Source organism: Apteryx mantelli, chromosome 29 (genome assembly GCF_036417845.1).
Source record: "Apteryx mantelli isolate bAptMan1 chromosome 29, bAptMan1.hap1, whole genome shotgun sequence".
NCBI classification, from domain to species: Eukaryota; Metazoa; Chordata; class Aves; order Apterygiformes; family Apterygidae; genus Apteryx; species Apteryx mantelli.
The window spans coordinates 4979874-5007564 of record NC_090006.1 but is presented as its reverse complement, the minus strand read 5'-3'; the positions used below and the strand labels follow the sequence as shown (position 1 = coordinate 5007564).

The following is a 27691-nucleotide window of genomic DNA, read 5'->3' as shown; positions in this document are numbered from 1 at the left end:
GTCTTGCTGTTCCCCGGCGCGGCCAGGAAAGCGGAAAAAGGCCCGTCTTCGTTTGACTCAAAAAAACCATTCAAGTAAAACTTGACGTTTTGTGTGACCCAAATTTTAATGTTGCATTTTGTTTTCAAGCACTGTCAGGTGGCTGGGGGGGGGGGGGGAAAACGCTACGAAAAAGGGGATGGTATTTTCAAAAACAAAGAGATGTCACATTAAAAAAAAACAACCCTGTCACACGGAAACGTGTCACCTCCTTTGAAATGTCTCCCTGCTTGCTTGTCTCCCAGAGCAAGTAAGTGGGGGAGCGTGAGCCTGCCCCAAACCCGCGCGCTGGGGCAGCCGGAGGCCGCGCCGGGGCTCCCCCCACCGCCCCCCCGAGCCCGGCCTTGCCTCCTCCGGCCCCGGCCCCCGGGTGGGGGGCACGCACGGGACTTGCCCCTCTGCGGTGTTTTTGCTTGGTTTTGTTTGTTTGTTTGTTTGTTTGTTTTTTTGCTCTTGGTTTATTTTTTTCCATTATAGACATTATTAAAAAAAATAAACTTTACAATAATACATTTTTAGTTGTTGTTGCCATTTGATCTTAAAAAAAAAAAAAAAGAAAAAAAAGGAAATAAAAAAGCCACACTGTATATGTATATGGTTATGTATATACATACATATATGTAAGTATAGGTGAATGCTATATACATACACTATATATGTATGTATAAGAGAAAGGAAACTGAGAGAGCAACACAGAGAGGTTTCCAACCGGAGATGGCCACTTTTGCCCAACCCAAATTCAACAGGACGAAGGAAAAACCAAACCAGCCTCCCCCTCCCTATGAAAACATCAGGACAACCTCACGACGTTTGAATACTGCTTTCTTTTCTCTTTGACTTTCAAACCGTTGCCAGCCACGGGAAAGAAAAAAAACTAATAATACTGATGTGAACAGCGAAGGAGAGTCCCCCTCCGCCGGCGCGACCCGCCGCTGCCGCGGGAAACGTCCGGGCTCCGGCACCGCAGGACAAGTCTCCGTGGTGGGGCCGCGTCCGGAACTCGGCTCGAGGCCACGTGTAATATTTCCCCCCCTCCTGTTTCCGTTCGCGGCTTTGGGCCCCCTTCGAGTGCTGTCGGCACGGTGCACGGGTTTTGTCCCGAGCCTCGGGCTCTTGCTTTAGAAAAGACACCCAGTGCACCTTTAAAAAGAACAGGAAAAGGCAGGAAGAAGGAAAAAAAATGGAAAGAAAACCACCAGAAAGTTTCCCAGCGTCACGAGGGTCCCTCTGCCGCCCGGCACGCGCGGGGCTGGCAGCACCGGTACGCTCGAGCGTCGCAGTCCTGAGCCCGAGCTGTCCCTTTTCCTTCCGTTCCCGGAAAAGCAGAAGCCCTCGGCGGAAAGGGGCCGAGCGCTCGCGCGCATCAGCGTCCGTGCGTCCCGCCGGCGCCGCTCCTCGCCCCGCTACAGCGCCAGCCTCGCCAGCAGCAGGGGCGCAGCGGGCAGGATCCAGCCCGGTGCCTGGCGCCCGCCGCCCGCGGTCTGGTCCACGAGGGTCTTCTGGTCGGGCATGAGGTCCGTGGTGAGCTGGGTCTGCGGGCGAGGAGGGGAGAGCGGCGCGTCAGGCGGCGCGCGCGGGGTCCCCGGCGGAGGCTGCCGCGCGGTGCCGAGCCCCCTCGCCGCACTCACCTCGGAGTAGCACAGGCTCTGCTCTTGGGACTTGTTGAGCTTCGGTCCGTGCTCCTAGGGAGGGAGAGCGGGAGGGAGCTTAGGGCAGGCGCCGGGGCTGGAGGCACCCCGGGCTTTTAGCAGCACCATCCACCAAATTCCCATCTGCTCGGCACCCGGCTCCCCCGAACCCGCTGGGAGCCCTGGTTTGCAGCGGGCAGCAAAGGATGCTCCCCCCGGCAGCCCCCGCTGCCCCCCGGGTGATGCTCTCACCCCGTTGCAGCGCTGCGACTACCGGGCACCCGCGTTGGCACGGGGCGTCGGAAATGGCAGTGCGGAGCACGGGGCCGGTGCTGAGACATTAAGTCTTTCCGTGCGCTTTTGAGACCCCGAGAGCCGCCAGGAGAGCTGTGCGGAAGGAGCGGGGGGAGGACACAGCCTCGTCCCTCGCTCCCCGCGCTGCTCCGCGTCTTTGCTCCGCTCCTGCCGGAAGCGGGCGAGCGAGCGCAAAGCCAATAATTCTGCAAAGAGTCATTCAAATTCTTCCCGCCCCCAGGTTCGCTTCCCTCCCGTGCTCCGTGCTGCAAGCATCCCTGCGGAGCATCCTCAGTGCTTTTTTAATAGTGCAGCGATACCCCAGGCCGCGATGCCCCCGGGGCCGGGACGGTGCCAGCTCCCAGCAAAACGCAGCCCCGCTCCTCTCCCGGCAGGCGCCTACCCCAAAGGAGCAAAGCGCGAACCGCAGGCGCTGCCACCCCAGCGTAACGCAAGGAAACATGTATTTTCCAAGTTTCCCCAAGCCGCATGGAATGCGAACTGTTGTTTTTCCTCCAAACTAGCTGCAGCTCGGCCCCGGGGGCTGCGGCAGGCGATGCCGAGCCGGGGCGGCGGCGGGGAGCGCCCAGCTCCATGCAGGGGCTGGAGCGGAGCCGGCTGTGGCAGCTCATCCCTGCTGGGTCCAGAGAGGCCGAGCCCGGAGCAAAGCGGGCCGGGAGAGCGGCTGGGCGAGGGCATGCCGGGAAGGAGCCGGTCTCCGAGCGGCACTTACGGGGGAGGAATAAAAGCGAGCGGCAGAGCGGATCCTCGCCCAGCCCCGAGAGGCCTCGCAGCGTGGGAGAGGGGCGCGCGAGCAGCGGAAGGCTCTCGGGGCCGCGCGGGGTCGGGCCGTTGGGTTCGTTTCCATCTTTCATCTCCCTCGCACTCGGCGAGTTCAAGGGAAGGGCGATGCGGGGGAACGAAGCCCTTTCTGGCGGCGTGGCCCCCGGGGCTTTCCCCAGCCGCGGCTCTTCCCGCGCCCCGGCCACGGCCGCGCGGGGCCCCGGCGCGCCGCAGCTGCAGCGTGCAACCGAGCCGCTGCCTATCCCACGGAGCGGCAGCTAGAAAACGAGCTGTAATTACTCAAGCTCGCCGGATCTAATTAGAGGCTGCCCTGGGGTGACATCGCTGCCCGCCCGCGTGCTGCGGGCACGTCCCTCACCCCCGCGCCGTCCGTTTCACCCGGCACTGGGGATGCTCAGATCCCCGGACACCAGCGTCCAGGCAGGATGGAGAAACGTGCTGCAATTGCTGGCGCCGAGCCGGGCGCTAAGCGCCGAAGCGGAAAGCCGCGGCGTCGCCCGTGGGCTGCACCCGACCCGGTGCCTGGCGGAGCCGCCGAGGCGCGATGCTCGACGCGGACGGCGCCCAGCGCGCAGGCTCCTACCTGGACGGAGGTGCAGGTGGTGATGACGCTCGTGTCGTACATGGTGTTGCTGTCGTTGATGTCGTCGGGCAAGGCCGGGCTCTTCTCCGCCTTGGGCGGCGCGGTGACGGGGGGCAAGGGGTTCTTGACGGAGGGGCTCACGTCCGTGCCGTTGCCGAAGGCCTGGATGGCGTTTCCTGGCGGGGCGGAAGGAAGGCGTTTGGGGCTTGCTGCAGTGCCAGGCCTCCCGCCGGAGCCTGCACCCCCAAGGCAGCCCAGGGACACCCGCTTCCCACCGCCTGGGGAAACCGAGGCAGCAGGCACAAAACCAGCCAGCAGCAGCAGCAGCGCCGGGGCCTCTCTCCGCACTAATCCCATCCCACCGGTGCGCAGAGCGCTCCTGCCCATCGCCAGCCCCGGGCAGGGCACCGCGGCGGCTCGGCTCCGGCGTTTTGCCGCGCGGGACCCTGCATCGCCCCCTGCATGGTGCAATTAACTTGGCCGCTCGGGGTGGGACCAAACTGAATAATAACTAATTAAGTGGATAAAGCGGCGCTGAATAGCGGAAGGGCTGCGGCGCCCGGCGCGACTTTGGGGATTGCAACGTGCGCGGCGGCCGCGAGAGCTCCCCGCAGCAGTCACTGCGGCGCTGCAAACGGGCCCCGCGTCCCCGAGGCGTCCTCCGTGCTCGGAGGCAGGGGAGGCGCCGGCGGGAGCCTTACGGAGGCAGGGGTTTTCCGTGAAGTCTCGCAGGAACTTCTCGCACTCCTCCTCCAGGTTGCCGCTGCCCTTGCAGGAGCACCAGGGCGAGACGGTGATGCCGGCGGTGCTGGCGTCCACGTAGTTGGGCGTCACGTCGAAGCCTGCCGCGGGGAAGGAAGGAAAAGGAAGGAAGGATGGAAAGGCGGTGGGGTGAGGCGGGGGGCCGGAGCCCCCGGCCCGCGCCGGCGCCGCGGCACTCACCGATGAGGCCGGCGTAGGAGCCCAGGCACGCCTGGTAGTTGTCCCCGGGGCAGCCGGTCTGCGCCTGCGGCGAGGCTTGGCAGTTGCTGTGGAAGTCGGCCAGCCGCGACCTGGGGCCGGGAAACAAGAGCGAGAGGGGCCCGAGCTGGGGCGGCAGGGTTTGCTCGCCTCCTTCCCCGAAACGGAGAAACCCGGGGAGAGGAAAGGAGCAAAGTTTAAAAAAAAAAATGAAAAGAGACAGAGGAGGATGAGCAGGAGCGCGAGCGGAGACCGAAAGGAGATCCTGGAGCAGGCAAAGGAGAGGGAGCTTGGGGTCACCCCCGATTCCCGGGACGTTTGTTCCCTTGCACAGGAAGCTCCAACCGGCAAAGCGGCAGCAGCCTCTCCCGGCTGCCGATGCCGGCCACCGGCTTGGCACCAGCCTCGGCAAACTGAGTTTTCCAAGGACAAATCTGGTTTTGCAGCAGGCGAAGGGTGCTTGGCTGGGTTTTCCGGCCACCCCGAGTGTCTCCAGATCATCCGGAGTGGCAGGCAGCGCACCGGGAGGCCAGTGCACGGATATGGGGCTCCTGCAAGGGCACGGCGGCCTCGGTCCGGCCGGGAATACCCCGCGGGGCCAGCACGCCTCCGGCCGGCTCGCCGGGACACAGCGGCCCCTTTCCGGCGCGGCCCCGCTCGCCGCAGACCTCGCAGCCTCCTCGTTTGGCCGCGCTGCTCCTGGCATCGTTGCACGACTGTAAAATTTCACTGCTTGTTTTTATCTTCCCCCTGAACCGTTAGAGCTCAGCGTGCAATTAAAATGCCTGAGGTCGGGGGTTGCGTTTTTCTGTTTTTCAGCTGAGAAGGGAAAAACAAAGCGAAGCCGCGCAGAGACGCCGGGGGCCGGCCGCCCCCTCCTGCGTCCCCCGCTTGCCTTTTCTCGCCTGCCTTGAGCCGAGGCCCTGGGAAGAGCAGGGCAGAACCCGGGAGGCGGGAAGAGGGGGAACAGGAGGAGCGAGGGGCGGAAGAGCCCCTTCCAAGGGCACGTCAGCAATACTGCCCATGCAGTGTCAAAATCACAAAAAAATCACGTTACGGCCACAGAACCTCATTACATATTTTTGCAGGCAACGCTTTGGGGGTTTTCTTGGGATGGACTGAATTACCTAAACGGAAAGATGGAGAAATAAGAGGGATGTAGAAGGCCAGGGGTGGATGGACAGATGGACCAGGCAGACAGACGGATGGGTACCCGTTTTCCAAATTGACTCAGTCATTAAATGAATAGACACGAAGCTGAACCGAGGCCCAGGCTCGATCTCAGCCACATGGAGGAATTACCACGACGTGGCCAAGCCGCCGACACGGTAGATGAGACCCAGCATTTCACAACAGAAAATCTCCTAGGCTCTTTTTTTCACACTTTATATAGGGGGAAAAAAAAAGCCATACTTCATTTTCTTTAGCTTCCTTTTCCTTCCTTGTTAATTAAATGTCATTTTTGTCCAACCAGTGATTGAATCATACAGCAGTACCTGCCTAAAGCCATAAGAATTGATGAAAATAAAGGGTAGAAACTGTGTTATTTTTTAAATAGGAATGATTTGTTTTCAGAGGGTTTTGATCAAATTAGACGGAGGAACAAACGAAGCAGTGATTGAACGAAGCAGCAGGGACCTGCAGTAATACCTTACATTTATCCAGGACTTTTCATCACGACGGATTTCGAGTGCATGGAAGAAAAGGGTGGGGTGAGGGGGGGGGGAAGGTGCTGCTGAAACGCAGCCAGCGCCGGCGGGAGCGTATTTATCACTTCTCAGCGCGGTGCCAGGGGCCGGGCCCCAGGAAGGCGACGCGAGGGAGCGGCGGTGCAGCCCTGCAGCATCACCCAGCCGCGAGGTCCCCAGCTACCCGAGGGGCTCGGCTAAAGCCCGTGGCGCCCACCAAGGAAGGGCAGGGGGGAAACCTCCCCGCTGTACTCGATAGCCTCCTTCCCCTGCTCTCCAAAGCCGGTCGCGCCGGTCGCGCTCGCTTTTGCCCGCTGGCGGTGCGACCGAGATGCTTTTCCCACTTGCAGCAGCTGCCTGAGCCGCTTCCAGGCTCCCGGCAGCCCGCGGCTTTCCAGGGCCAGGTCGGCCCCTTCTTCTGGGCCGTGCCAGTGCTTGGGAGAGGCGACAGGATGCACATGCACCTCTCGCTCTGCACGTCGCCTGCTAACGAACAGCGGCGATGCAGCTGGCTAACGAACGGCGGCAGCGCAGGGGGCAGCCCCGCTCCCGGGGACGGCGCGGGAAAGGGGGCAGGAGGCGCGAGCGCCGCAGGCAGCCGAGCCGAGCCGAGCCGAGCCGGGCTCTTCTTTTGCATGTTGCTCACCGATTCCCCGGCTTCTGCCTGCCGGTTCGCACCTCCCCGGGCCTGGCAGACGGCCGCGGCGCGGCAGGCGGCGAGGGAGGAGCACGCCGGCCCCGCCGTGCTTTGCCGGGGAGGCAACGGCAGGGCAGGGCTTTCGGGAGGGGGAAAATGAATAAATAAATAAATAAAATCCTTTTTTCCCCCCGTGGAAAGTGTGAGACGAGGAGCAAACTCTTCCCCCAGCAAAGAAAGCTCAGCCAGCCCTTGGGAAGGAAGGAGGTAAATACCGATCTCCGCTTCCCTCTCCCCATCGCCTTGCAGGCGATTGCCGCATCCGCTCTGCTCCGCTGTTTTAGCGCCAGAGTCAGCCCAGACCCGTCCTGATACGGCTCCTCTTCCCCTCCCGCGGGTGCAGGCTGCTTTTTCCAGCCTGCACGTTCCTCCTCCTTGTCAAGGCGGACGAGCCTTAACCCCGCTCCTTCCCAGCCGTCCCCGTCGCAGGGAGGCACGTGCGCTCCCTCCTCCTCCCCTCCGCTCCGCGGGAGACAAGTAAAGTTTCCGACAGCATCTCCCTCTCCCCGAATGAGAGGCGAAGGCATGTCAAGTGTCTTAAAGAGCGGTGGCAAGTTCATCACGGAGTGCCGTGCAGATTTGTCACGCGGCTCCCCGGGGCCCTGCTCCTGGCTTGTAGCATCCTCTAAGGCAAATGTTATTCTTTTCATAATGCATGACAAGCCAGCTGGTAATCTTTCCAGAATATCCAAGCCAGATGTCACTCTTTCCGTTGTATACAATGAGTTCGCCGTCACTGGATGAGAGTCTCGCTGCCAGGAATAAACCTTATTGGAATCGTCCCATAGCTTCTCAGATTTCTGCTTTTAAGTGCCTGGGCGAAAAGGAGCCGGAGCCAAGTCCATCTCAGCGGGAAGCGGCGGCACCGGTGCCAAGCGGCTGGCTCACCGCTCGAGGCAGCAGGTGGCCTGTCCGGGCCCAGCCTCGAAACCGGAGCGCTGCTCTGGAAAGAGCCACGCGGGAGCCGGAGCGCAGCACCGCGCCGCCAGCCCGGCATTTTCCTGAAAGGCCTCCAAGGGGGGGGAAAAAAAAAAAAAAGGAGTAAAAAGGGATTAACAGAAATGTATCCTGTCCTGAGCCCAGCCGAGCGCTGGCTTTCAAAGTTAGGGTTTTCCGAGCAGTTTCTCTTTGATAAATCCATCCAGGAGCTGTGCTTGGTTTCCAGATGAGCCGCCAGGACGGGGCGAGGGCGCAGGAGGCCCCGGCGCTGCCTGCCGGCTTCGGCGTGCAGGAGCTCTCCAGCCTCTCCGCACGCTCCTTGCGGCCGGGCGAGCTGGCGGCTCGGAAGCAGCTTGCCAGCGCCAGCCAGACACCCTCGCCGCGCTATCAGAAGTTACCTACACAGCAGAGGGGGTTTGATTGTTTTTTTCGCTCGTTGGTTTGTTGCAATTTTTAAGGCGAGAATTCCCCGGAACAGATGCAAGGTGCCTAATTGGGTGCTAATTGTTCCCATCACCGCATGGATGCGAAGTCCAAGCCCAGCGCTGCTAATAACTCACTACCCATCAAAGCAAATAGTATCAGGCTCTTGAATATTTCATGCAGAAAATGTCCAAGATGCGGAGATTACTCAAGACGTGTATTTTCACAGGCAATTTACAGGGACCGAGGAAAAATGGCTTTAATAGACACAAGCGTCGAGAGGCGGCCAGGAAACGCGCCTCCCCCCCATCCCCCTGCTCCCGCAGCGCCGCGGATGTTCGAGGAGCTGCGACAACATGCAAAACTCAGCACGAGATGAGAAACCCCCCGGTCTCGGGGCCTGCTGGGCGTCCTCCTCCCGACACGGTTCTGCCTGCCTCGTGGTGCTGCCGATTAATGTTTTCAAAGCCGCGAGATGCTGAGATTAAAGAAAGAACCAGCCTTAACCAGCGAGCACCAGGCAATTGAAAGCGACGGCTCCCAAGCGCCGGGGGGACAGCGATCAGCCAGGGAAACCAGAGCCAGTCCCACATTTCTGGATGATCCTCTACCAAAGCTCGTAAACGTTCCACAGTGAAAGAGATCTATGGAAAGATTTGTTTTATCCAAGCAAAGCTATCGGCCACATTTGGAGACCGGAGCCAACTGCTCTGGTATGAACTAGGAGGACTTTATTCCTGCTCTTAGCAAAAACCGTGTCTCAGCCATGGCTCCCATAAACTACCCTTCTTCCCCAAAACTGCCCTCGCCTAGGAACGTGGGAACTGAAGGGGAAAGGCAAAAAGAGAGAGAAAGAGAGATGCAAAGGAGAAACCCCAAACTAGGTATTAAGAGCAGCGAGAGAAAGAAAATGAGGACAAATAGACAACAGACCAACTGCTAAGTTAGGAGCCATTAATTAGGAAGTTTAGTTATCCATATGTATTTTTAGGACGCTGCGCTTTGATTCGTCATGGATAAGAGCAGTTTAAAGATTTTTCTTATCCTCTCGTCTATGCTCAAAACCTATTATTATCCGGGAAGGGAAGGGAAGAATTAAACGCACGCATCATTTGATTTTAATTGAAGGACTGTTCTATTTCATTGAACTGCTAACTAAGCCGAACGAGAGACTGTGTTTACATAAGCAAACCCTGAGTCAGTATAGACTTGCTGTCACATTAAGTCAATACTTATGAAGGCTCTCTATTTAATTATTCAGTGCAAATTGACTTATTATTGTGTTAAGAGTGTGGTTAGCCTTAAGCAAGGCAGCCGCAGAGCCCAGCGTCCAGCTGCCTCGGCGGTGCCGGCCGCCGGCCCGGGTCCCAGGACAGCCCTTCGCCTCTCCTTCCTTGGGAAGCAACCAAACCTTGCAGATTTGCAAGTTTGGGGCTGACCCGGAGGCTTCCCCGGGCCAGTGATCACAGCATCGCTTTCCCTGCCCATGGAGCCACCTTGAAATCCAGGGGGATTTTTTTCCCCTCCTCCTTCCTCTCCCAGAGAAACGTGCGGACAGCTGAGCTGCTCCTCCGAGCCGCTCTCATTACAGGCCGTAATGAGAAAGTTGAGCTGCCGCGCTGCTGTTTATCAAGGCAACATCCATTACAAACGGCACTTTGTCTGTGCTCAGCAAAGGGCGCGAAGGCAAGGACACGGGTTAGGGAAAAAACAGGCTTTCGTTCCCACGTTTCGCATTGAATCGATACCGAGCCGGGCGGGATCTGCTCCCGGCCTCGTGCGCCCCTCGGCCGCCCCAGCCCTGCGAGCCCTGCTCCCCGTCCCGGCACCAGACGGGGCCCGTTTCAGGCCAAGGACGTCGCCCCGCGCCCGGCCCCCCGCTTGGGTTTCGGGTGATGAAGCAAAGCTTCCCCTCCCCAGCGCATTTCCCGCGAGTTTGCTTCCCACCCGCAGGACATGCACTAGCCAAAAAAAGCTTGTTGCCAGCCCGGGATCCGCTCCTGGGAAACGGACCGCACGGATGCACGCGGAGATGCAGGGGACCACGGGGGCCCAGCGAGGAGCTGGGCAAGAACTGGGCCCCCCAGCCACAAATACTGCCTGAAATTCATGAAAGAGGGGGTTAAAAATACACGAGAAAATGAAGCATTGCCCTGCCTTTGGGTGCTGAGGAACAGCCGCCAGTGGAGGCTGGGAAATTCTTCAGCACCAGCATCAGTGAAGCATATAAGAGCAGATTATTTGTGTTCCTGACTTGCTGATGCAAGATGAAAAATACAGCAAACTGCAGCTGCTGAAATCAGCTCTTTTCTCCCCTTTCCTTCCTTTTCCCCTTAGCTGAGGTTAGTGTTTTGCAAAAGGTTTTTATATTCTGGGAGCTAAAACCTGTCCGTTGCAATCAGACACAAAGCGCAGGGAGTTTGTCAGAATCCTCTGTTGTGCCGGGAAAAGCTTCCCAGCATGAAAAGCTTCACAAATTGCACCGATCTGTGTCTGATTGCTCCCTGTTCTCCTGGCTGGGAGTTTGGAGAAAGGGTCAGGGCTGGGGGACAGCGAGTCTCTCGGGGGCTTTTTAAAGGCCTCAGAAACAAGGAGGAAGAACAGGAGGATTTCGAGCTACCAAGAGAGTCACCTTTTCTCCAGCCAGCCCTCTCTACTCGCCAAATCTTCTGCCCAAGTGGTGTCAAAGAAATGTATTAAATAAGAAAAAATGGCAATATGATATTACATTGCACAGCGTTTCCTTAAGGAATAGGCTGAGACCATTTAATTTGCTTCATCTATAGCCTGCCCGGGATTTCAGCGCAGGGAGCTGGTGCCAAGAGACTAGGAAAACCCCGGCACATCCCCGGGGCTCCTGCTCCCAAGAGGTGGAAGGACACGGGCTGATGCTCACGGCCCAGCCCTGCGGCCCCCCGCACCCGTGCATCCCGCATGGAGCCCTGTCCGTGCGGGGAGTTAAAACACCTCTATCAGAAGCACTCAGAAAATAGCTATCTGCAGAACTGCTTTCAGCTGTAATGAAAAACTGATGGCTTTTATCTCCCCAACTTTATGGCTATTGATGGGCCAGTGGCTGGTGTTTGACGGCCACTTAATAGCCAGCCCCGCGCAGCCGGAGAGCGACGGCAGAAAGCAATGAAACCTCCCGAACAGTTGTTTTGCTTGCTGGACCTCGGTGGCAAATTCTCAGCCAAGCAAAAGTAAATACATAAATTAATACACACACTCCCAACTCCGCTGCCTCTTTCCACTTGGGAGTGGGAGCGAAGCAAGCAGAAAAACAAAAAAGCAAGCAAGCTCCGTGCAGGAACGGCCCTTTACGAGCAACCGCAAGGTCATTTCTGTCCAGTTGGGCCAACTCCCCATCCAAGCATCTCCTGCCCTTCCCGGCTCTCCGACACCCTTGGAGCCTCTCCCACCGAGCCGGCCGGGTGCGCGGGGCAAGGAGCATCCTCCAGCTCCTCGCTACCCTTCCAGCCGGGTCCGTATCCGCCTGCACTGACGGCAGCGAGGCTGCAGCAGAAACCTCCCCTCGCGGGCTCTCCCGGTGCGGAGCGCCTTGCTTCGTTAGGCGTCCAGCTGCGAGGCTTAATGACGCTGCCAGCCCGGCGCGGGAGCGTTATCTCCTCTCCCGTCACCGCTCCGCTGGCTGATGTGCTTCAGCGCTCAACTGGCCTTGCCAGTCCCGTGCGCCGATAAGGGAGATGCGTGTCTGTCCGCGATGCCGGCCTGATAAGCGCAGGCACCGCGTGGGAATCCCGCAAGGAGCACGGAGCCAGCCCACTCTATTGATACCCCTTCCCAGCACCCGGAGCTGGAATTGCAGCCTCGGCGGTGGCTTTCTGCCAGTGCTTTATTTATAAATGCAGGGTGACCCGGAGACGAAGGGAGAGGCCCTTCCCGCGACGGGCAGGCTGATGTGCAAAGCAAGCGGAGCGCCGCGCGGCCGAAGGGGATGCTGTGCCCGCGGACACCGAATCCGCAGCACGGCACTCACGTAACCGCCGAGCGGGACTCTTCGCACCAGGCCAAACCCACCCGAAACACATCACACCTCAAAGCCGACCTCGACAGAGGGGAAAAATTTTCCAAGATTTTTTTTGGGTGCTGGGCACCGCTTGCCTCCGGATAGGGCACTGCTTTTAAACACTTCCGTGACGGGAGGCACTGACGTCTCCCGGCCTTCTCCGGGACACGCGGCTGCCGGGAAGCACATTTCAAACGCGGAGCATCCAGGTGAGCACACGTCCCCCACGCAGGGGCAGATGCCATACTCTTCCCATCCCTCTGCCGCTCCGTCTCCGCCAGGCCAAATTTCATTTCATGCTGGAACAGGCTTATAATTAACGCTCTGCGGCCTCTCGACGCGCTGCTAATGCGGGTTCGTCCCCTCCGCGAGCTGGATGCAGCCCCAGCGCTCAGCGCGGAGCCAGCGTCGGGCCCGCTGACGGAGAGGTGCTGCCATTAATTTGGCCGCAACTCGGCTCAGCCCTGATATCTTTTATTCATAGACATTGGCTTATTGTATTACTTTTTGATAAAAAGCCGCATTCCCATGTTGCAAACACATTTGCTCGCAGCGAGCGGAGGACCCGGAGCTGTTATTTATTTATTTCGCCACCAGGCTCCGGGAACCTCCATCACCTTGACGGCAGAGACACCCTCCTCCTCGTAGCAAACAAATGCTTTACGAGGCTGATCCGGCCCCTGGAGGGTGACAGGGTTTTATTTTTTCTGCCATGTGAATAATGAGTTTCATAATGGAGCAAAAACCTGATCTCCCTTGACTTAGCTCCGCCACAGGGAAAAACACGGATTTTGCCAGCGATGAAGTTTCGGCTAGGGATGCTGCGCACCCACTGAGGGAATTCACTGCCTGCGGGGCCGCGACGCTCCCGCGGGGCCTTTGGTGCGTTGGTTCCCCCAGGGCTTGGCAAGGCTGAGCCGAGCCTGTTCCCGGGTGGGAACGGAGGCGACGTTGCTCCCCCGGAGACCCTGCTCCAGGTTTAGGAAAAGGCAGCTTCCTCCAGGCGGGAATTCCTATCGGCGGGCATTGCCCCCTTGCAGCCTCGGGGCTACCCGGAGAGAGGCACAAAGCAAGCGGCGCCTGGGGAAGTGCTCTCAGCGACGCCAGCCCTCGGAAATCACGCACAACCCTGGAAAAACCCACCGCTGCACCATTTTACGCTGTATGAAACACAACGCTGGTGCCAGAGGAGACGCAGCCGGCAAACCGCACACCGCGCCGGACAACGCCAAGGCGCCAGGGCAGCTGGTGGACTCGCATTAGGGTGGTGCGACGGCAGAGCACCGCGACCGCCCCCCGGAGCGGCCCCAAATCCCCTCCGCGACCTGCGGGTCTCCGCGCCGCGGGCGAGAAGCGGCGGCGGCCCCGAAGGCGCGCGGAGAGCCCGGCCCCGCGCAGCCCTTACCGGCAGAGGTGGTCCGTGCGGCACGTGCTCCGCAGGTCCAGGCAGTTGGGCTTCTCCTTGTCCTCGTAGGAGCAGGAGGGGACGATGGTCTGGCGCCGGCGCTCGGCGCACGCCTGGTCCTTGCAGGAGCAGAAGAGCAGGCGGTAGGTGTACTCGCTGGGCACGCGGTCGAAGAACTGCCGCAGCGCCTTGTGGCACTTGCGCCGGCTGCAGTGCTCGGCCGCCGAGATCTCCTTGCTGCAGGTGGAGATGTAGCCGGAGCGCAGGCGCTTGCAGTTGTCGTTCAGGTTGCAGGCTTTGGCCGCGTCGAGGCAGTGGTTGCTTTTGGAATTGGCGGTGGGGTCCATTCCTGCCCGGGAGCAAGCGGAGAAGGGGTGAGCGCGGGCCGGGGGCACGGCAGAGCGGCCGGTGATGCCGGGGACACGGCCGCCTTTAATCTATGCCGTGAACTCGCAATATTTTTCCTAGTCAATTATTCAAGGAATAATTATTAATTATTTAACCTGCTACAAAGCGGAATGACGCGCGGTGCTGCACGGGGCCCGGCCAGCCGCTGCATCGCCTCCCGGGGCTCCCCGGGAATCAGGTCACCTCGGAGCATCCTGGAGCATCTCTTGCTCCGAGGCACTCTCAGCCGCAGCCACGGTCCCCAGCACCCCCGCTGCCGGCCCGATCCCACACCGCGCCGGGAATCCTGGCCATCAGCAAACACCGCGCACGGGGCAGGCGAACGGAGCCGAATGGGAACGAGCGCTGAATTTTTTTTTCTTTTTGTCAAAATGATGAATTGCCCTTGGCAAGCCAGGTGCTATTTTAAAAGTCACCTGACTGCACCAGTAATTTCTTCCCTAATTTCCTCTCCTCTGCAACCCAACCAATTTCTCGGATTCTTCCATTGTTTCGCGGTTTCCACTGGCAAAGACAAATGGGAGCGTGGAGGAGGGTTTCCTAACAGATATAGTCGCCGGCCCCGGTAATTAGCAAACGGCAAGCAGCTGCCTGCGTGAGCACCGTCCCCCTCCTCGCTTTGCCGTCCGAAACCACCTGCTGCAAGGTGCCCCCGGCCCCAAAAGGGAAGAGCGTTCCGGGGCACGGCGTGCAGGGCCCTTCCCGGCGGGAGCGTGCCAGCCCCAGCGCCGGCGGAGGAAGCCGCTCAGAGAAAGCCCTCGAAACGTCGCACGTGTCATCGGCGTGATTAATACGCCGCGCGGAGATCTGCCCCGGCAGCAGAGACGGGGAGCTCGATAAGACGTACGTAGAGTGAATACCCCTTACGATATATGATTTATAAGTAGATCTGTCTTGAAAAATAGTGCAAGAGGCAAGAAGGTCACTCGAGCTAAAAGAGACGCTTTGGTTAAAGGATGATGGGAGCGTTAACTCGCGCTGAGCTGGGGGAGGAAACCTCGCTCGCGGCTCCGTGTGCGAACACGGCACGAGCCCTGCTGGGAGCCGAGCCGCGAGGGAGGGGAGCAGAGGGGACGGCGAGTCCTTCGGGGCCTCGCAGCCGCCCCATCCAGCCAAGCCCCGATGTTGGGACGGGGCAGCAGTTGCCATCTCACAGCAAGATCCCCCCGGCCCTGGTGGGACTAGAGTGTCCCTGCAGCCACGGGCTGAGCACGGAGGCAGCTCATGACTCTGATGGCAGAGGAACAGAAGGGGAAAAATGTATTTTGGGGGTGGGTGGGGACATGGCTCTCCTGCTCCCTTGTCCACGCCAGCTGCTGCTCCTGCTCCGGCCCCGCTGGCGGCTGACCGTGAGCTCGGTGCGCCCGCAGAAGCTCGGCTCTCTGCAAAGTGCCAGCTTACTGCCTAATCCTGGCGAGCACCCGCGCCCGCCCTGCCCGAGACCTGCGGGACCTGGATGCATTTTAATAGAGCCGATGCTTGAAAGCGCAGGGCTTCTGGGGAGCTCGTTAATAAAGCACAGGCATGAAAATTTCATGAGGCGAGAAAGGAGCGGGGCCACGGAGCCGGGGCACCTCGAGCGAGCGCTGGGGGACGGCCGCGGCACGACCAGCCGTCCCTCGCGGCACGGCGCGGCGGTGCCCTGGGGCGAAGGGGGCTGGTTTCGCAGCCGGGCGAGATGGGAGGGGACGGAGAGGGTCGGTCGGAGCCCGGCAGAGCCGTACGGCTCAGGCATGTGCCGGGCACCCGGGAGAGCGGGGCGCAAACCCTCGCTCCAACACACGCTCCCTGTACAGCCTTGGGCAAAGCACTTGATCTTCCTGCTTCAATTCCTCGCCAGCGGAAAAAAAAAAAGCCGAGGCTCTCCTTTCTTCCCCGTGCCTGCTGCTCTCGTGCAGGCTGTCCTTTCCGCAGGGTGGGCTCTGGCGCTCGCTGCGTGCAGACGCCGCTCGGCATCGCAGGGCTCTCGGCTCGGGCACGGCACCTTCGCCGCCTGCATGCCGCCTCGGAGACGGGCACCGGCTGCGGCAGCGTGGCTTCTGGAGGGATGGCGTGCAGGCAAAGGGATGGGGCAGACCCAGTGCGTGCACCCTGGTGTGTGCACCCCAGTGCCTGCACCCTGGTGAGCCCGGAGAGGCTCCAGCTCTCCCCCCATGCCGGCCTGGCTGCTCCAGGCTCGGGCACGAAACGTGGGGGACCGGAGCGCTTGCTCCCGGCACTGCCAGCTGCCCCGGGCTCGCAGGGCTGCTCCTGGCAGCCGAGAGCGATCGGAGCCCGGCGCACACGCGGGTGCATCGCCTCCCTCCTCGCTTACGCAGCCCCTTTTTCTGGAAAGGTAACGTAATCCCTCTGCTATCCCCATAGGCAATTAACAGCGCTCTGGCTCAGCCTCGTTATCGAGAAACAACAGTAACAGCTCATTTGCTTTAGGCTTGGGATCGGGACGGGGCTCCCGGGGGCGGCTCGCTGCCCGCGCTCACGTCGCACTCGCTAGAGCCGGCCGGCCAGGCACCGGAGGAGACGGGGCAGCGGCAGGGGTGGAAAAAGCAGCGCTGCCACGGAGGACGTTGGAGGTGAGACCCGGAGGAGGCTCCCAGCATCACCCTGCAGCATGGACCCGCGGGCAGCCTCTCCCGCCCCTGCGGCTGACGGCAGCACAGCTCCCGTTCCCCTTCCTCCAGCCCCCAAATTGCTGGAAAGGCTCCCTTTTCATCTCACTCTGTTTTTCTGAATAAATCAACCCATGGATGTTTAATCCTTTATTCCAGCCTCTTTGCTTTTCATACTTCCCAGCAGCTAAAATATTTCCTTGATGATAATTTAATCCAAAAAAAGGAGGGAGACGGGAGGGGGTGGCATTGTCATCCCGAGCCTGGCACTAAGCTCCCTGGAGGCGGCCTCACAGATTCCCTTCGGAAGTTGGAAGCCGGCGGGCGGGCACTCCAGGAAAGCGCAGGCGACGCAGGTGCGCGGCCGACCCCCCGCCGGAGCAGAACAGCAAGGCACGGCGCTGCAAGGAGGGAAGGAAAACCAAAGGACACCCCAAAACCGGGCGGTGCCGGGTGACTTTCGGGGAAAGGGTTAAGAGGAGGAAGAGCAAGAAGGCAAAGCATCCCCTGACCTGATTTGAATCGGTGGAGGGAGGAGAGGGACAGCAGTACCGAGGGTTGTCATGGAAATAGATAGCAAAAAAAAAGTTCCCATCAGACCGCGGTGGAGTTTGGGCTCCCAGGAGGAGGACGTCGAGGCAGCGAGAGGCTCCGAGCGGCCGCGGGGGCCGTGCCGCTGTCCCACCTCCCGTAGCGCGGCTCCCGGCCGCGAAGCTCCCGGCCACGGGCGCAGTCCGGCCAGCCCTGCCTCCCGCTCGCCCCCGCTCCGCTCCCACTCCCTCGCTGCCGATGGGTCCCTCGGTCCCCAGATGCAGCAACGGCTGCATCTAAGCGTCTTCCTTTGCTTAATGGAGGTGACACTTGGCTGAGCAAGGCAACACGTCTGCTGTGTCGGCAAGACAAACGAGGGAATTACAAGCTCTCCAGCCCACTTTATCAAATCGTTATTTTCCCGTGTTTGGAGGCAGCTGAGTCCAAAAGGGAAAAAACCTAAACCGCAACCTGGAGAAAACAAACAGAGCCCGGGGAAGAGCCTGCTGTCTGCAGCACTGCCGTGTCGGGAGCTCACAGCACGCGCCAGCCCCGGCCCGGCTCGTCCACGCCCCACCGCCCTCCAGAGCCGGACTGGCAATGCCCGATCCCTCCGGGCTGCCCTGAAACGGGGAGGATCCGTCCCAAAGTGCATCAGCCCCCGCTTTGCCAGTCCGTCCCCAAAACCGCTCCCCACCGCCCTGCTTCGGCACCCCAGCTGGAGGAGGCAACGCGTCGGCAGGGGATGATGCTCGAGGCATCGTGTCTGGGAGACGGGAGAGGAAATGGGCAGAAGAGATTTAAAGGGGGCCGAGGAGAGGCTGGAGGGGGACAGGACCAGGCTGCGGGGGCGGGAGCCACAGGTTGCGTTCCCGGTGAGCTCGGGAGCAGGTTTATATTCACAGGCGGGCGAAGATAAAACAGCAGAAGCATGTTGCTTTTATTACCTGAGAAAATTGAAGCAAGTCTGAATATATCAGAGAGACGAGAGGTGACCGGCTCGTAGGGGGAAGCTTCATAAAATTCTTCTCCTAGAGTGGGAGGAAAGAAAGAGAAGGGAAGAAAAAGCAAATTAGAAGACCACAGGGAATAACCTCAGCCCCCACGGAGGCTCCGTCTCTCTCCCTGAGCTGGTCCGGGGGCAGCCGAGCTCGGGCCAAAGCCGCGCCGGTCCCAGGTCCCTCTCCCTCTCCATCCCCTCCCTCGCGGCCCCAGGCTGCTGCCAGGTACTTGAGGCCCCCCCCGCATGGGAATTTTCAATTCCTGAATTGAAAAACGATACAGGGTTTAAAACCATATCCTGCAAAAAAAAAAAAGAAGGAAAAAAAGAGAAAAAAAGCCCATTTCTGAGCAGCTCAGGTTTCGTTCTTGCTGGCTGGGAGGTTTTTGAGCTTTCCTCCGCACGGCTGACTCAGTGAAAGCCGGGCTGGCAGCCCGCGAGGGCAGGTTCGTGCCGGCTCGCTGACGTCTGGATCCTTCCACTAACTCAGCTTGTTCAGCTGGACTTGGCAGAGGCTGCGCTCAAACTGGCTTCTAATAGTTTAGTGGATTTAGATTTAAAAGGTCAACGTTTTGTGAATGCACCCATAGAGTTTGGGCCAGCTGCAAGTTTTAGGGTCTTTACTCAACCCTGGACACTTTTTTTTTTGGGGGGGGGGGTATGAGGAAAGGCTCTGCTTAAAAGAACACTGTAAAAATTACTTTCTGCCCTGCTCTACCTCTGATGTATTTTGGAAAAAGAGCAATATTTCCAAGATTATTCCCGTGACGTGCGGGAATACAGGCCTGATCGGATAGCCTCGTCCTGTCAGCATCAGAGCATTCCCGCTACGACTGGTTCTGCCCCACCGCGTTACCCCCGGGCGCTGGTCTGCCCTGGCCAAGGGGACTCCCCGCGCCAGCCGCTACATCTCCAGCAAACCCGCTGTACCAGGGAGATGCTCCAGCAGCCCCGACAGCGGAGAAGCCTGCGCCTTGCAGCCTGCTATCCCACTCTGGCCCACATTTGCTCTACCAAGATATTATTAGCCCGAGGCAGCAGCATTTATCCCTTGTAATTAAGGAGCCACTTGAAGCCTTGTGCTGGAAAACAAGCTCATTAAGTGGCGGGGAGCAATGAGGGAGGGCTTGCTCCCGCCCCAGCTGCTCCTCAGCATCCTTCCTTAGAAATCTGGAAGTGCAGAGCCTGAGGGGTCCCTGGGACCAGGGCCAGGGCAGGACCTGGCCAAGGACCTCCCAGCTGGACACGGGATTTGGCTGTCTCCCAACAGCTTTAAAAATGGGAATCAATGGGACTTCCAGGAGAAAAGGGATGAGGGATCTCTGGACCAGCCTCTCCTTTGCACAGTGGCACTGCAGAGGCCACAGGATCTCCAGCAGGGAACATCGGGGCTCCCAGCCCGGTCCGCGGCAGCCTGTTTGCCAGGGCGTTGGGGGGCTCTGGGCCTGGCTGGAGCAGGAGATCTCTGAGGTGGGAATATCTGACGGCACCAGAGGAGCTTCAAGGCGACGTTACATGGGAGCAGCAGGCACCACCAGCGGCACGGACAGGCGCTGGCTGCCCGTGCTAGTCGTGGGGAAGGACATACACCCCGGGCAGCTTGCAAAGTCCTCCCTTTCAAGCCAACCCCATTTGCCTTGCCGGGTTTCCTAATGCTCTGATGACAAACAGCACCTTTATTAAAGTGCATTTAGGAAACACTGTAACCTCCTGGTATATTGCTTTGCCGATGCAATAAATAATTAAATACTAGCTGAACTCTGCTGCTGGCTAGGAAAATTACTGAGCATTAAAAGGGCAGCGGACTTTTCTTGAGCAAGCTGAGATGCAATTAACCTCCAGGAGCAACACTAGAGTGAAAGCAGCCCTCCTTAATGGCAGGGACCGCCTGGCTCCCACAGTCAAGGGGCTGGACGGAGGGAAGCCGGAGCGGCCAGGGCACAGTAGCTTTACTATAGGGTAGGTCAGGCTGCACCTTAGGCTCCTCGCAGCTGTTACGCTGTGAACCCCAGGATCTCCCCTAAGCTTCTACCTCTCCTTCACACCTGGTAAATTCACTCCTCTTCGCCCCACCTCCTCCTCTTCCCCCCTGTATAGGTCCTGGAGTACCCAACAGGCAGTAAAGCCTCCTTCATTCATGCTTGCGGAGCCCTTTGAAATCGCTGAATGAAGGCTGCTAACGAGGGGTGAAGAACAGTTAAGCAGCGAGTCCTGCCCTGGGCTGGTTTTCGGGCGGCTGCTCAGGGAGCTGACCCAGACTCGGAGGCAACTGCTGCCGGTCGCCCTCCGCGGCAGCGCACCGTGCAGCTCCGCGCCCGTCACGGCCACCGCCGGACCCACCGCAGCCCTTCCCTCTCCTTAATGCAAGCCGATACGGGAGGTCAGGGACCCGCGGCCGCCGTGGGAGCAGCCGCGGCTGCCGGCTCCCGGGGGGAAGCTCCGCAGCAGAGCCGTGAAACGAACTCTGGACTCTCGCTAAAGGAGGTGGCTCTAAGCCAGGGCCGTGGAAGAGCAGAGCAGCAGGCGCTTTTAAGGGCTCAGATCAGCGCTTGAAATGGAGCCAAGCTGCCAACACACTCAGTGCCAGCGGTAGTCGCAGGCCTGGCCCAGTGATGTGCCTGCAGAGGGGCGAGGGGCAGGGGGTGAACCCGCTGCCTCCCCCGGCCTTCAGGCACCAGATAATCCTGCCTTCAACGAACAAACCAGCCCACGGCTGGCAAAATCCAATTCCAATTACTCGCGCTGCTTCAGCTTCTGATTTACTCCGTCACCAGCCTGCAATTACTCCTTCACCATCCTTTGCAGCAGGTTTCTGCAAGCCGAGGTCCCACCGAGCCGCCCCTGCTGTCCCCAGCCCACCGGCCCCAGCAGCACGTAGGGCTCCCACAGTCTCCCAGGTCCCTTCCCGAGGCGCTGCAAAGACCTCGATACCAGATATGGGACCACCGAAAGCACCAGGCACCGGGGCCAGGGCTGGATGCCCTCGGAAAGCGCCCTCCTGCCCTCTTTCTCTGCCGATCTCAGAGTGCTTTAGTGCCTCTAAAACGGGAAGAGGAGAGAAGGGACTTGCCCAAAACCACAGGAAAAAGCCTCTTTTTCCTCTAGCATTAGTGACGCACGAGGACCTGGAGCAGCTGCCCTTGTTTCCAAGCAGTTGCTGCGGAGAGGTCCCCCCTCACCCCAGCCTTTCCTTTCCTGCTGGAGTGGGAAACAGCCTGCAAACACAGGAATGGCACCCCTGCAACCTGCAATCCCCAGGGAGCCGGGTCCCAGCTGGCAGGCGCTGTGCGTGCCGGTGGGAAGCAGCGCACAGGGCGTGGGCGCTGCATGGTGCAGGAGCCCCAGGCAGCCCTCCGAAGGTGCAGCCTGCGAGGGAGCTCACTTGCCAGCACCCCGCTCCGGGCCCTGGGGTGCTGGGGCATGGCTCCCCCCACGGCAAGGCTGCACCGGCTGCCGTCCCACGGGGCGCGCATGCAACGCGTGCGGCCACGGAGCAGAGCTGGACCACCTTGCCACCAGCATCCTCCATCCCCGCGGCCGCCCCGCCGCACCCGCGCGGACCGGCCGGACGCGCCAGCCCTGCCCCATACCTTCGGTCAGCCCCAGGTGTATGCTCCAGTAGATCTGAAGGCACTGAAGCTCCTTCTTCATGGCGCGCTTGCAGCGGCAGTCGTAGAGCGGGCTCCCCTGCAGCACCTCGAGGGCCGCCTGGCACTCCTTGTTGGCCAGCATGGTGTTCCTGTCGCGGCCGGCCAGGCACTGCCGCAGCGTGCGGTAGCGGGAGCTGCAGCTGGGCTCGGCGGCGCACAGCTCGTTGGCCCGCACGCAGTCCACGGGCGCCCGCCAGCCCGGCGGGTCCTGGCCGGGCAGCGAGGACGGGCCCGCCCGGCAGCGCAGGAGCTCATCTGCACCGGGGCAGGGGAGGGGGGACAAGGGCAGAGAGCGGTGAGGCAGGGCGGCCAGGCAGGGCAGCCCCATGCCCCACGTCCGAGCAACCCAGTACCTCCCGCCCCGGGGCCCCGGATGCAGAATCCCGGACCGGACCATGCCCGCAGCTCTCAGCTCCTCCTGAGCACGCTAGCAAATCCCTCTGCCCCTCGGCGTGCTGCCCTGCGCCGCCGAGCGCACATCGGAGCCACCTCCAGGCTGCTCCGGCGGCGGAGAGCCTCCTTCCATCAGCGTCTGGATGCGTCCCCATGCACAACCCCCCGGCGGCTCTTAATGGCGGTGGAAAGATGGCTAAATTCAGCTGGTGGCCCGAAAAAGCCAGAGCGATGCCACAGGGCATCACCGCTCCTCCGTCACCTGCGGGACGCCCGCCCCGGGAAGACATCCCGTGCCACCGCCGCGGGCACCGCCGGCCGCCGCGATCCCCACGGAGCGGGCAGAGGAAGGTGCAGGGTTAACCGAGTGGAGTCGCGTGACGACACAGGACTCTCCGTTTCTTATTAAAACCAAACACACAAATAAACAAACCCAGCATGTTTCCAGCCCTGGTGCTTGGGGAGAAGAGCTTCCACACATGACCTCTCCCGACTCAAGGAAGAGAGGAGGCCAATCCAAACTTCCCCTGCGCACTGCTGTTTTGTTTTTATTTTGCGCCTCATCATTTTCAGGCCCACTACAGGATTTTTTTAGGGCATCTGACTCACGGTTTTCAAAGCGCTTGAGCTTGGAAAGGCTGCGGATTGGATGCAGCTCGGCACAAACTCTTCCCCCGGGGTCTCCTCCTGCATGCCTCCACGCCGGCCTCCCCTCGAGCTCGCCCCGCGCCCGCCCGTGCACGGCCACCGCCCTCCCGCACCCTCTCCTTGGATCCCGCCTCGGCAAACTGCTCCATCCCCTCCACCTCCTAGCAGGCACTGCCTGAGCTCTCGCCCTGTCTATCTCTAGCATTTTAGCATTTTCTTTTGCTTTCCGAAGCAGCTTCTCGCCAAGTCAGACTCCAGGCAAGGCCACTGCCCCATCCCGCCACCGGGTGCCGGGGCAGGGGGACGGGCTGTGCGTGTCCCGCCGAGCCCACCCCACCTCTCCGGCTGGCGACGGCAGGCCGGGAAGCCCCGGAGCCGGAGGAGCACCCGAAAGTGGCACAGAGCAGGCCCTGCGGGGCGTCCCCGGGATGCTCCTCTCCGGCTGCCCCGGAGGGCGAGGGACAGGGATGGCGGCTCCCGCTTCTGCATGCAGCCCCTGCGCCTTCCCTGCCCGCGCAGCCAGCCGGGCAAGCGGCCGCTCCCTGCAGCCCGGGAGAAGCTCTTCCCCACGTCCTTCCCCTTCGCTGCGACACGGAAAGCACCAGATCGGAAATGCCAGCCTGGCTGGGGCCTCCAGCACCAAGCCCCGCTTCCCCGCCGCGGCCACTCGGCTGGGTACGGCAGGGCGACAGTGACACCTAGAGGCATGTGACACCGGCCACCCGTGTCCCTTCCACCACGCCGGATGCCACCAGGCCCCGTGGCTGCAGCCCGCTGCCGGTGGCTCGCTTTGCCTTGGCTCCCTGCCTCCATCCCAGCACGGCACGGCACCAGGCTGGCACCGTCCAACCGCCCTGGGGTCCCACGGAGACATGCGGAAGCAAGTAACCCCATGAGTCACCTGCCCACCTCGCCAGGTCGGGACACGCTGAGTGCATGGGGAGAGCAGAGCGGACGCTCTGGAGGCATCCAGGGTCAGTGACCTGGGTGGAAACACATCCACTGCTTGCATCCAGCCCAAGGAGTAGATCCCGTCCTCCTGGTTTTCAGCCGATGCCCCCAAACAAATGTTGTTGCCTTTAGAGAGGTCTGGAGAGTGTCCAGATAACCAGGACCAGGTGCAGAGCCCCTACGCCCACGTTACATCCAATTTTGGGTCACAGAGCTCCCTGGCGAAGGCTTTTCAGGATTATATTCCACATGGGAGGCAGCAGGATCCATGAAGGGTGCAGGCACACTCCTCACAGCCTGGACCAGCGCAGGAGACACGGGCGCCCCAGAGTGGAAACGTAAGCTCTGTACCATGAGATGGATTAAGTTTTGGGGTAGAAAGGAAGAGCCTCTCCATAGCTCCCCCATGTCCCACGTCTCCTCCATCCTTGTTGAGCCTGGCTGCAGGTCCCTTTGCGTGATAGTCCCAAGCCTGGGCTGGCCCAGGTCTCAGCTGCAGTTTTGCCTTCTCCAGGTGATGTCAGGAAGCCTCTTTGCATGCCCTTCCCAAACCACGGTCCAAAGCCTCTCCTCCGGCCTGCCCCCAGCCACGTCCCCTGCCCCAGGCGGGCTCCACGTGTCTCCAGGCTTGGCAGAGACGCCCAGGCAGGGACGGGAGGTGCTGGGAGGCCGGCGCTGCCTCGCGACGGCTGCCGAAGACCTGGCGTGACGAGGCAGGCGGGCAGGCGGCGAAGGGAAACAGCCGTGTTTGGCTGCTCGAGGTGGCTGGAGCCTGCGGAGCATCCTCGCGAAGGGCTCCGGCGTCTCCGCAGCACGGCGGGATGTGCCACAGTAAATCCCCCCGTCGGAGCCCGGCCCCGGTCCCGGCCTCCGGAGCTGGGCTGGGGCACGGCCGCCTCCGCCTCGCTTCCCGCTGCCCCCCTGCTCAGCGCGACGCAGGGGCAGGTCCTGCCCCTTCCCCGCGGTTCACAGCCTGCCCAGTCCCCCAAATCCGGGAGAGCGCTCAGCCCTGCTGCCGGGCCAGGCCCCATGGAGAGGTTTTCCCGGGATCCTCCTCTCCTCTCGGGCCACGAAGCCGGGCAACGCGCCCCAGCGCCCCCGGAGAGGTGCAAGGAGGGGAGTTCGGGTGGAGGGGCAGGCTGAGGTTTTTTCCTCTACCCCAAGAAACTGCCTCGCAGACACACACTCGCTGAACTCATATCAATAAAACATCTGCAGGGAATTTAAACCTAATCCCCAGCAGTCTCCGGGGTGTCAAGCACAGCGAGGATTTGCAGACAGATGCACAAGCCTCCGACAATCCGCCAGCGAACAAAGCTATGGCCCGCTTCCCTCTCGCCCCTGCGGCTTCCCGCATCAGCAACAGTCTGTGTTACCTCTTTTCTCTTCTAGCTGTAATTTATGTTTCCTTTTACTGGTCATACCAGAGACCTTTGGACACTGGCAGCTGTAGCGGTAAATATTTATCCTCACAACTCAACTCAAAAAAATTGCTCCGGCACATGCAGCCTCCCAGCCTTGCCTCTGCGGTAGCGCTTGCTTTATCCCAACCAAAAGGGCTTTTTTGGCAGATTTTAAGAGCCAGGCTTGCTCAGCAGCAGGCCCAGCTCCCCAGGGCTCCCCACCGCGAGGCCGTGCAACGGGGGCCTGGCTCAGGAAGCACCGGGAGGAGGTGGTCCTCTGAGGAGCCCGTCCCCAAAGCTCAGTCTAGGGGTGAGCTTTCCCGGCAGCGATTGCTCAGCGCTTAATAGCTCCTCTCACTGGGGGAGAGCAGCCTCTTTGCTTGGATCCTGCACACCCATCCAGGCAGCCCTCGAGGCACAGGGGAGAGCAGGGGTGGAGGCTCTCGCTTTAATGCGCCCTCCTCTACTAGGGCGAACGGGCCACGGTTTGGGTTCCCTGGGTGGAGCATCCTGCAGGTCCCTGTCCTCTCCAGTCTAGCTCGGGTGAAGTCCGCCAGCAAGTCAGACATGTCAGTAAGGCAGGGCTGGCGGTTCCTTGTGTCCCCACTGCTCCCCGGCACGCTCGGCTGCCCCGGGTCACGGACAAGGACGATGCCCCCGGGAGGGGCTCAGCGCCCGCAGGCCAGGCCCGTGTCCCACGGAGCCGGCTGGTGAGGGAGCCTCGCCAGCGCCGGCAGCTGCTCCAGCGGGGCAGCGGGCTGCGGGAGGCACCGCTCCCTTGGAGGCCGCCATCCCCAGCCCAGCGGGATGCCAAAACCCACCCCGTGCAACAGCATGCATAGGAATAGCCTCCCCGTTGCCTGCCTCCCACATGACATTCCCTCCCCTTGCCAGCCAGCTTAAAGCGCAGGCAGGATCGTGCTCAGGAGCAACGGAGAGGAAGAGCATTTCATCATCCCCCTCATCCAGGAACCAGCTGAGCATGCTGTGCATGGTGGGGTCCTCTGCCGGCCCCCACCCCGGCTCTGCCAACCCAGATCCCACACCATCCGATGCTCCCGAGGGAGGTTTGCTCTCCCAACCTTCAAGTCTCCCTCAGCCGATCCCTGTCCCTTCCCTCCTGTCCTCGCAGCCAGGGTTACACGCCTCGCGCCAAGGCGAGCTCAGCAGAGTTCTTCCCGGGCACTCGCTGCTGCAGTGTGCTCCGGATCACACGCTCACACGCACACACACGCGCACACGGAGAGCCAGCGAGACGCAGGTACTGCTGTAACTGCGCCTGGAACATGCCATGGCACACGACCGAGGCAGTCATACGTGTCCCGAGGTGCGTTGCTTGCCTCGCAGGAAGAAAAAAGGGACCTTTCTCATTTGCTTCCTTTTCACCCCAGATCCACTACAGTCTCTGACTTCTCCCCTTCCCCCCCTTTTCTGCTGCACCTTCCCCATCTCTGTAGGAGGCTGCCCTAGAAATGCTAAGCTTTCTTCCTGGCAGAGACAAGCTCCTAAATAACTCACACATGATCTAAAGGAACACACACTGGAATTGCAACAGAGGAGACAGCAATTCCCTACACACGCACACGCAATTAGCTCAACTTTCTGAACCGATTCTCCATGCCGAGTTCAAAGCCACGAGCAGGAATGGGGGAGACTGGAGCCACAGCAGCTGTGGATGGGGGGCGCTGGGAGACACGGTGGGGAGCAAACCGGGGCCGAGAGCCTCCAAAATGCAAATCCACGTAGGCTGACAAGGAGGGGGGGGGATCAAAGACAAACAGGGCTTTTCTGCCACACGCTGAACGCCGCTCCTTGCAGGCTCCCTCGGACAGCAATCCGGCCCGGCGGAGCGATCGCCCCGGCACGCTGCCGTCCCCGCCACCGGGCTGCCCGTGCGGTGCCATAGGTGAGGGCTTCCCGGTGGGGCGGCTGGGGTTCCCCCCCTCACCTCAAGTTTGATAAAGGGAAGGTAAATAAAGTTGCCGCTAGTTAAAATCCTGATTTACGTTGTCTCGCCTTATTCCTCTCCCGATTCAGAGCGAGAGCCCAGCTGCACAGAGCACAGCAGCCGCCTCGGAGGAGCGCGGCTCCCTCTCTCCAGCCCGCACAGCCCCCGTCAGCGCACGGGCACGGGGAAGGACGCGTCCCCTCTCCTCTGTGCCCTGTCCTCTGCTGCGGGGCGACCGCCGCCTCCTGCCCCCGCCAGCCGGCAAGGACTGCGGGCACCCCTGCCCGGGCCACTCACCTACAAAGAGGACGATGCAGAAGGCGTTTGCCAAGATCATGTTAGTAAATCCAAGAGTTCCTCCACGTGCGTAAAAAAATAAAAAGATAAAAGGCGTGGCGGGGGGGGGGAACGGGGAGGAGGTGGAAAAAAAAGCCCCCCCCAAAACGCAAGGCGGCCAGGTAGATCCCAAATCCGGGCGAGGACGGCGGCGGTCCGCGGCGCGCTGCGAAAGAGAGAGGTGTGTGCGCTCCGCCCGGCGCGGAGCCGGGGCCGTCAGCCGCTGCGCCGGGCAGCGCGCCCCGCCGCCTGCCGCCGCATCGCCGCGGCCGAGCGCGCACCGGGGGCTCCGCGCGCCGCGCACCGGGGGCTCCGCGCTCCGGG

At 60.9% G+C, this 27691-nt stretch overlaps 1 protein-coding gene across 1 annotated transcript; it reads right to left on the bottom strand.

Annotated features, from left to right (window-relative positions):
- Window positions 1-624: 624 nt before the first annotated feature.
- On the bottom strand, window positions 625-27432 carry GFRA2 (GDNF family receptor alpha 2). The gene is made up of 9 exons (XM_067312307.1): window positions 27329-27432; window positions 21629-21943; window positions 17986-18069; window positions 13491-13839; window positions 4291-4400; window positions 4050-4190; window positions 3349-3524; window positions 1668-1721; window positions 625-1571 (listed from the first exon to the last, which is right to left on the bottom strand). Exons 1-9 carry the CDS (start codon window positions 27366-27368, stop codon window positions 1443-1445), a joined length of 1398 nt encoding a protein of 465 aa, XP_067168408.1. The 5' UTR covers window positions 27369-27432; the 3' UTR covers window positions 625-1442.
- Between the last annotated feature and the right edge of the window lie 259 nt (window positions 27433-27691).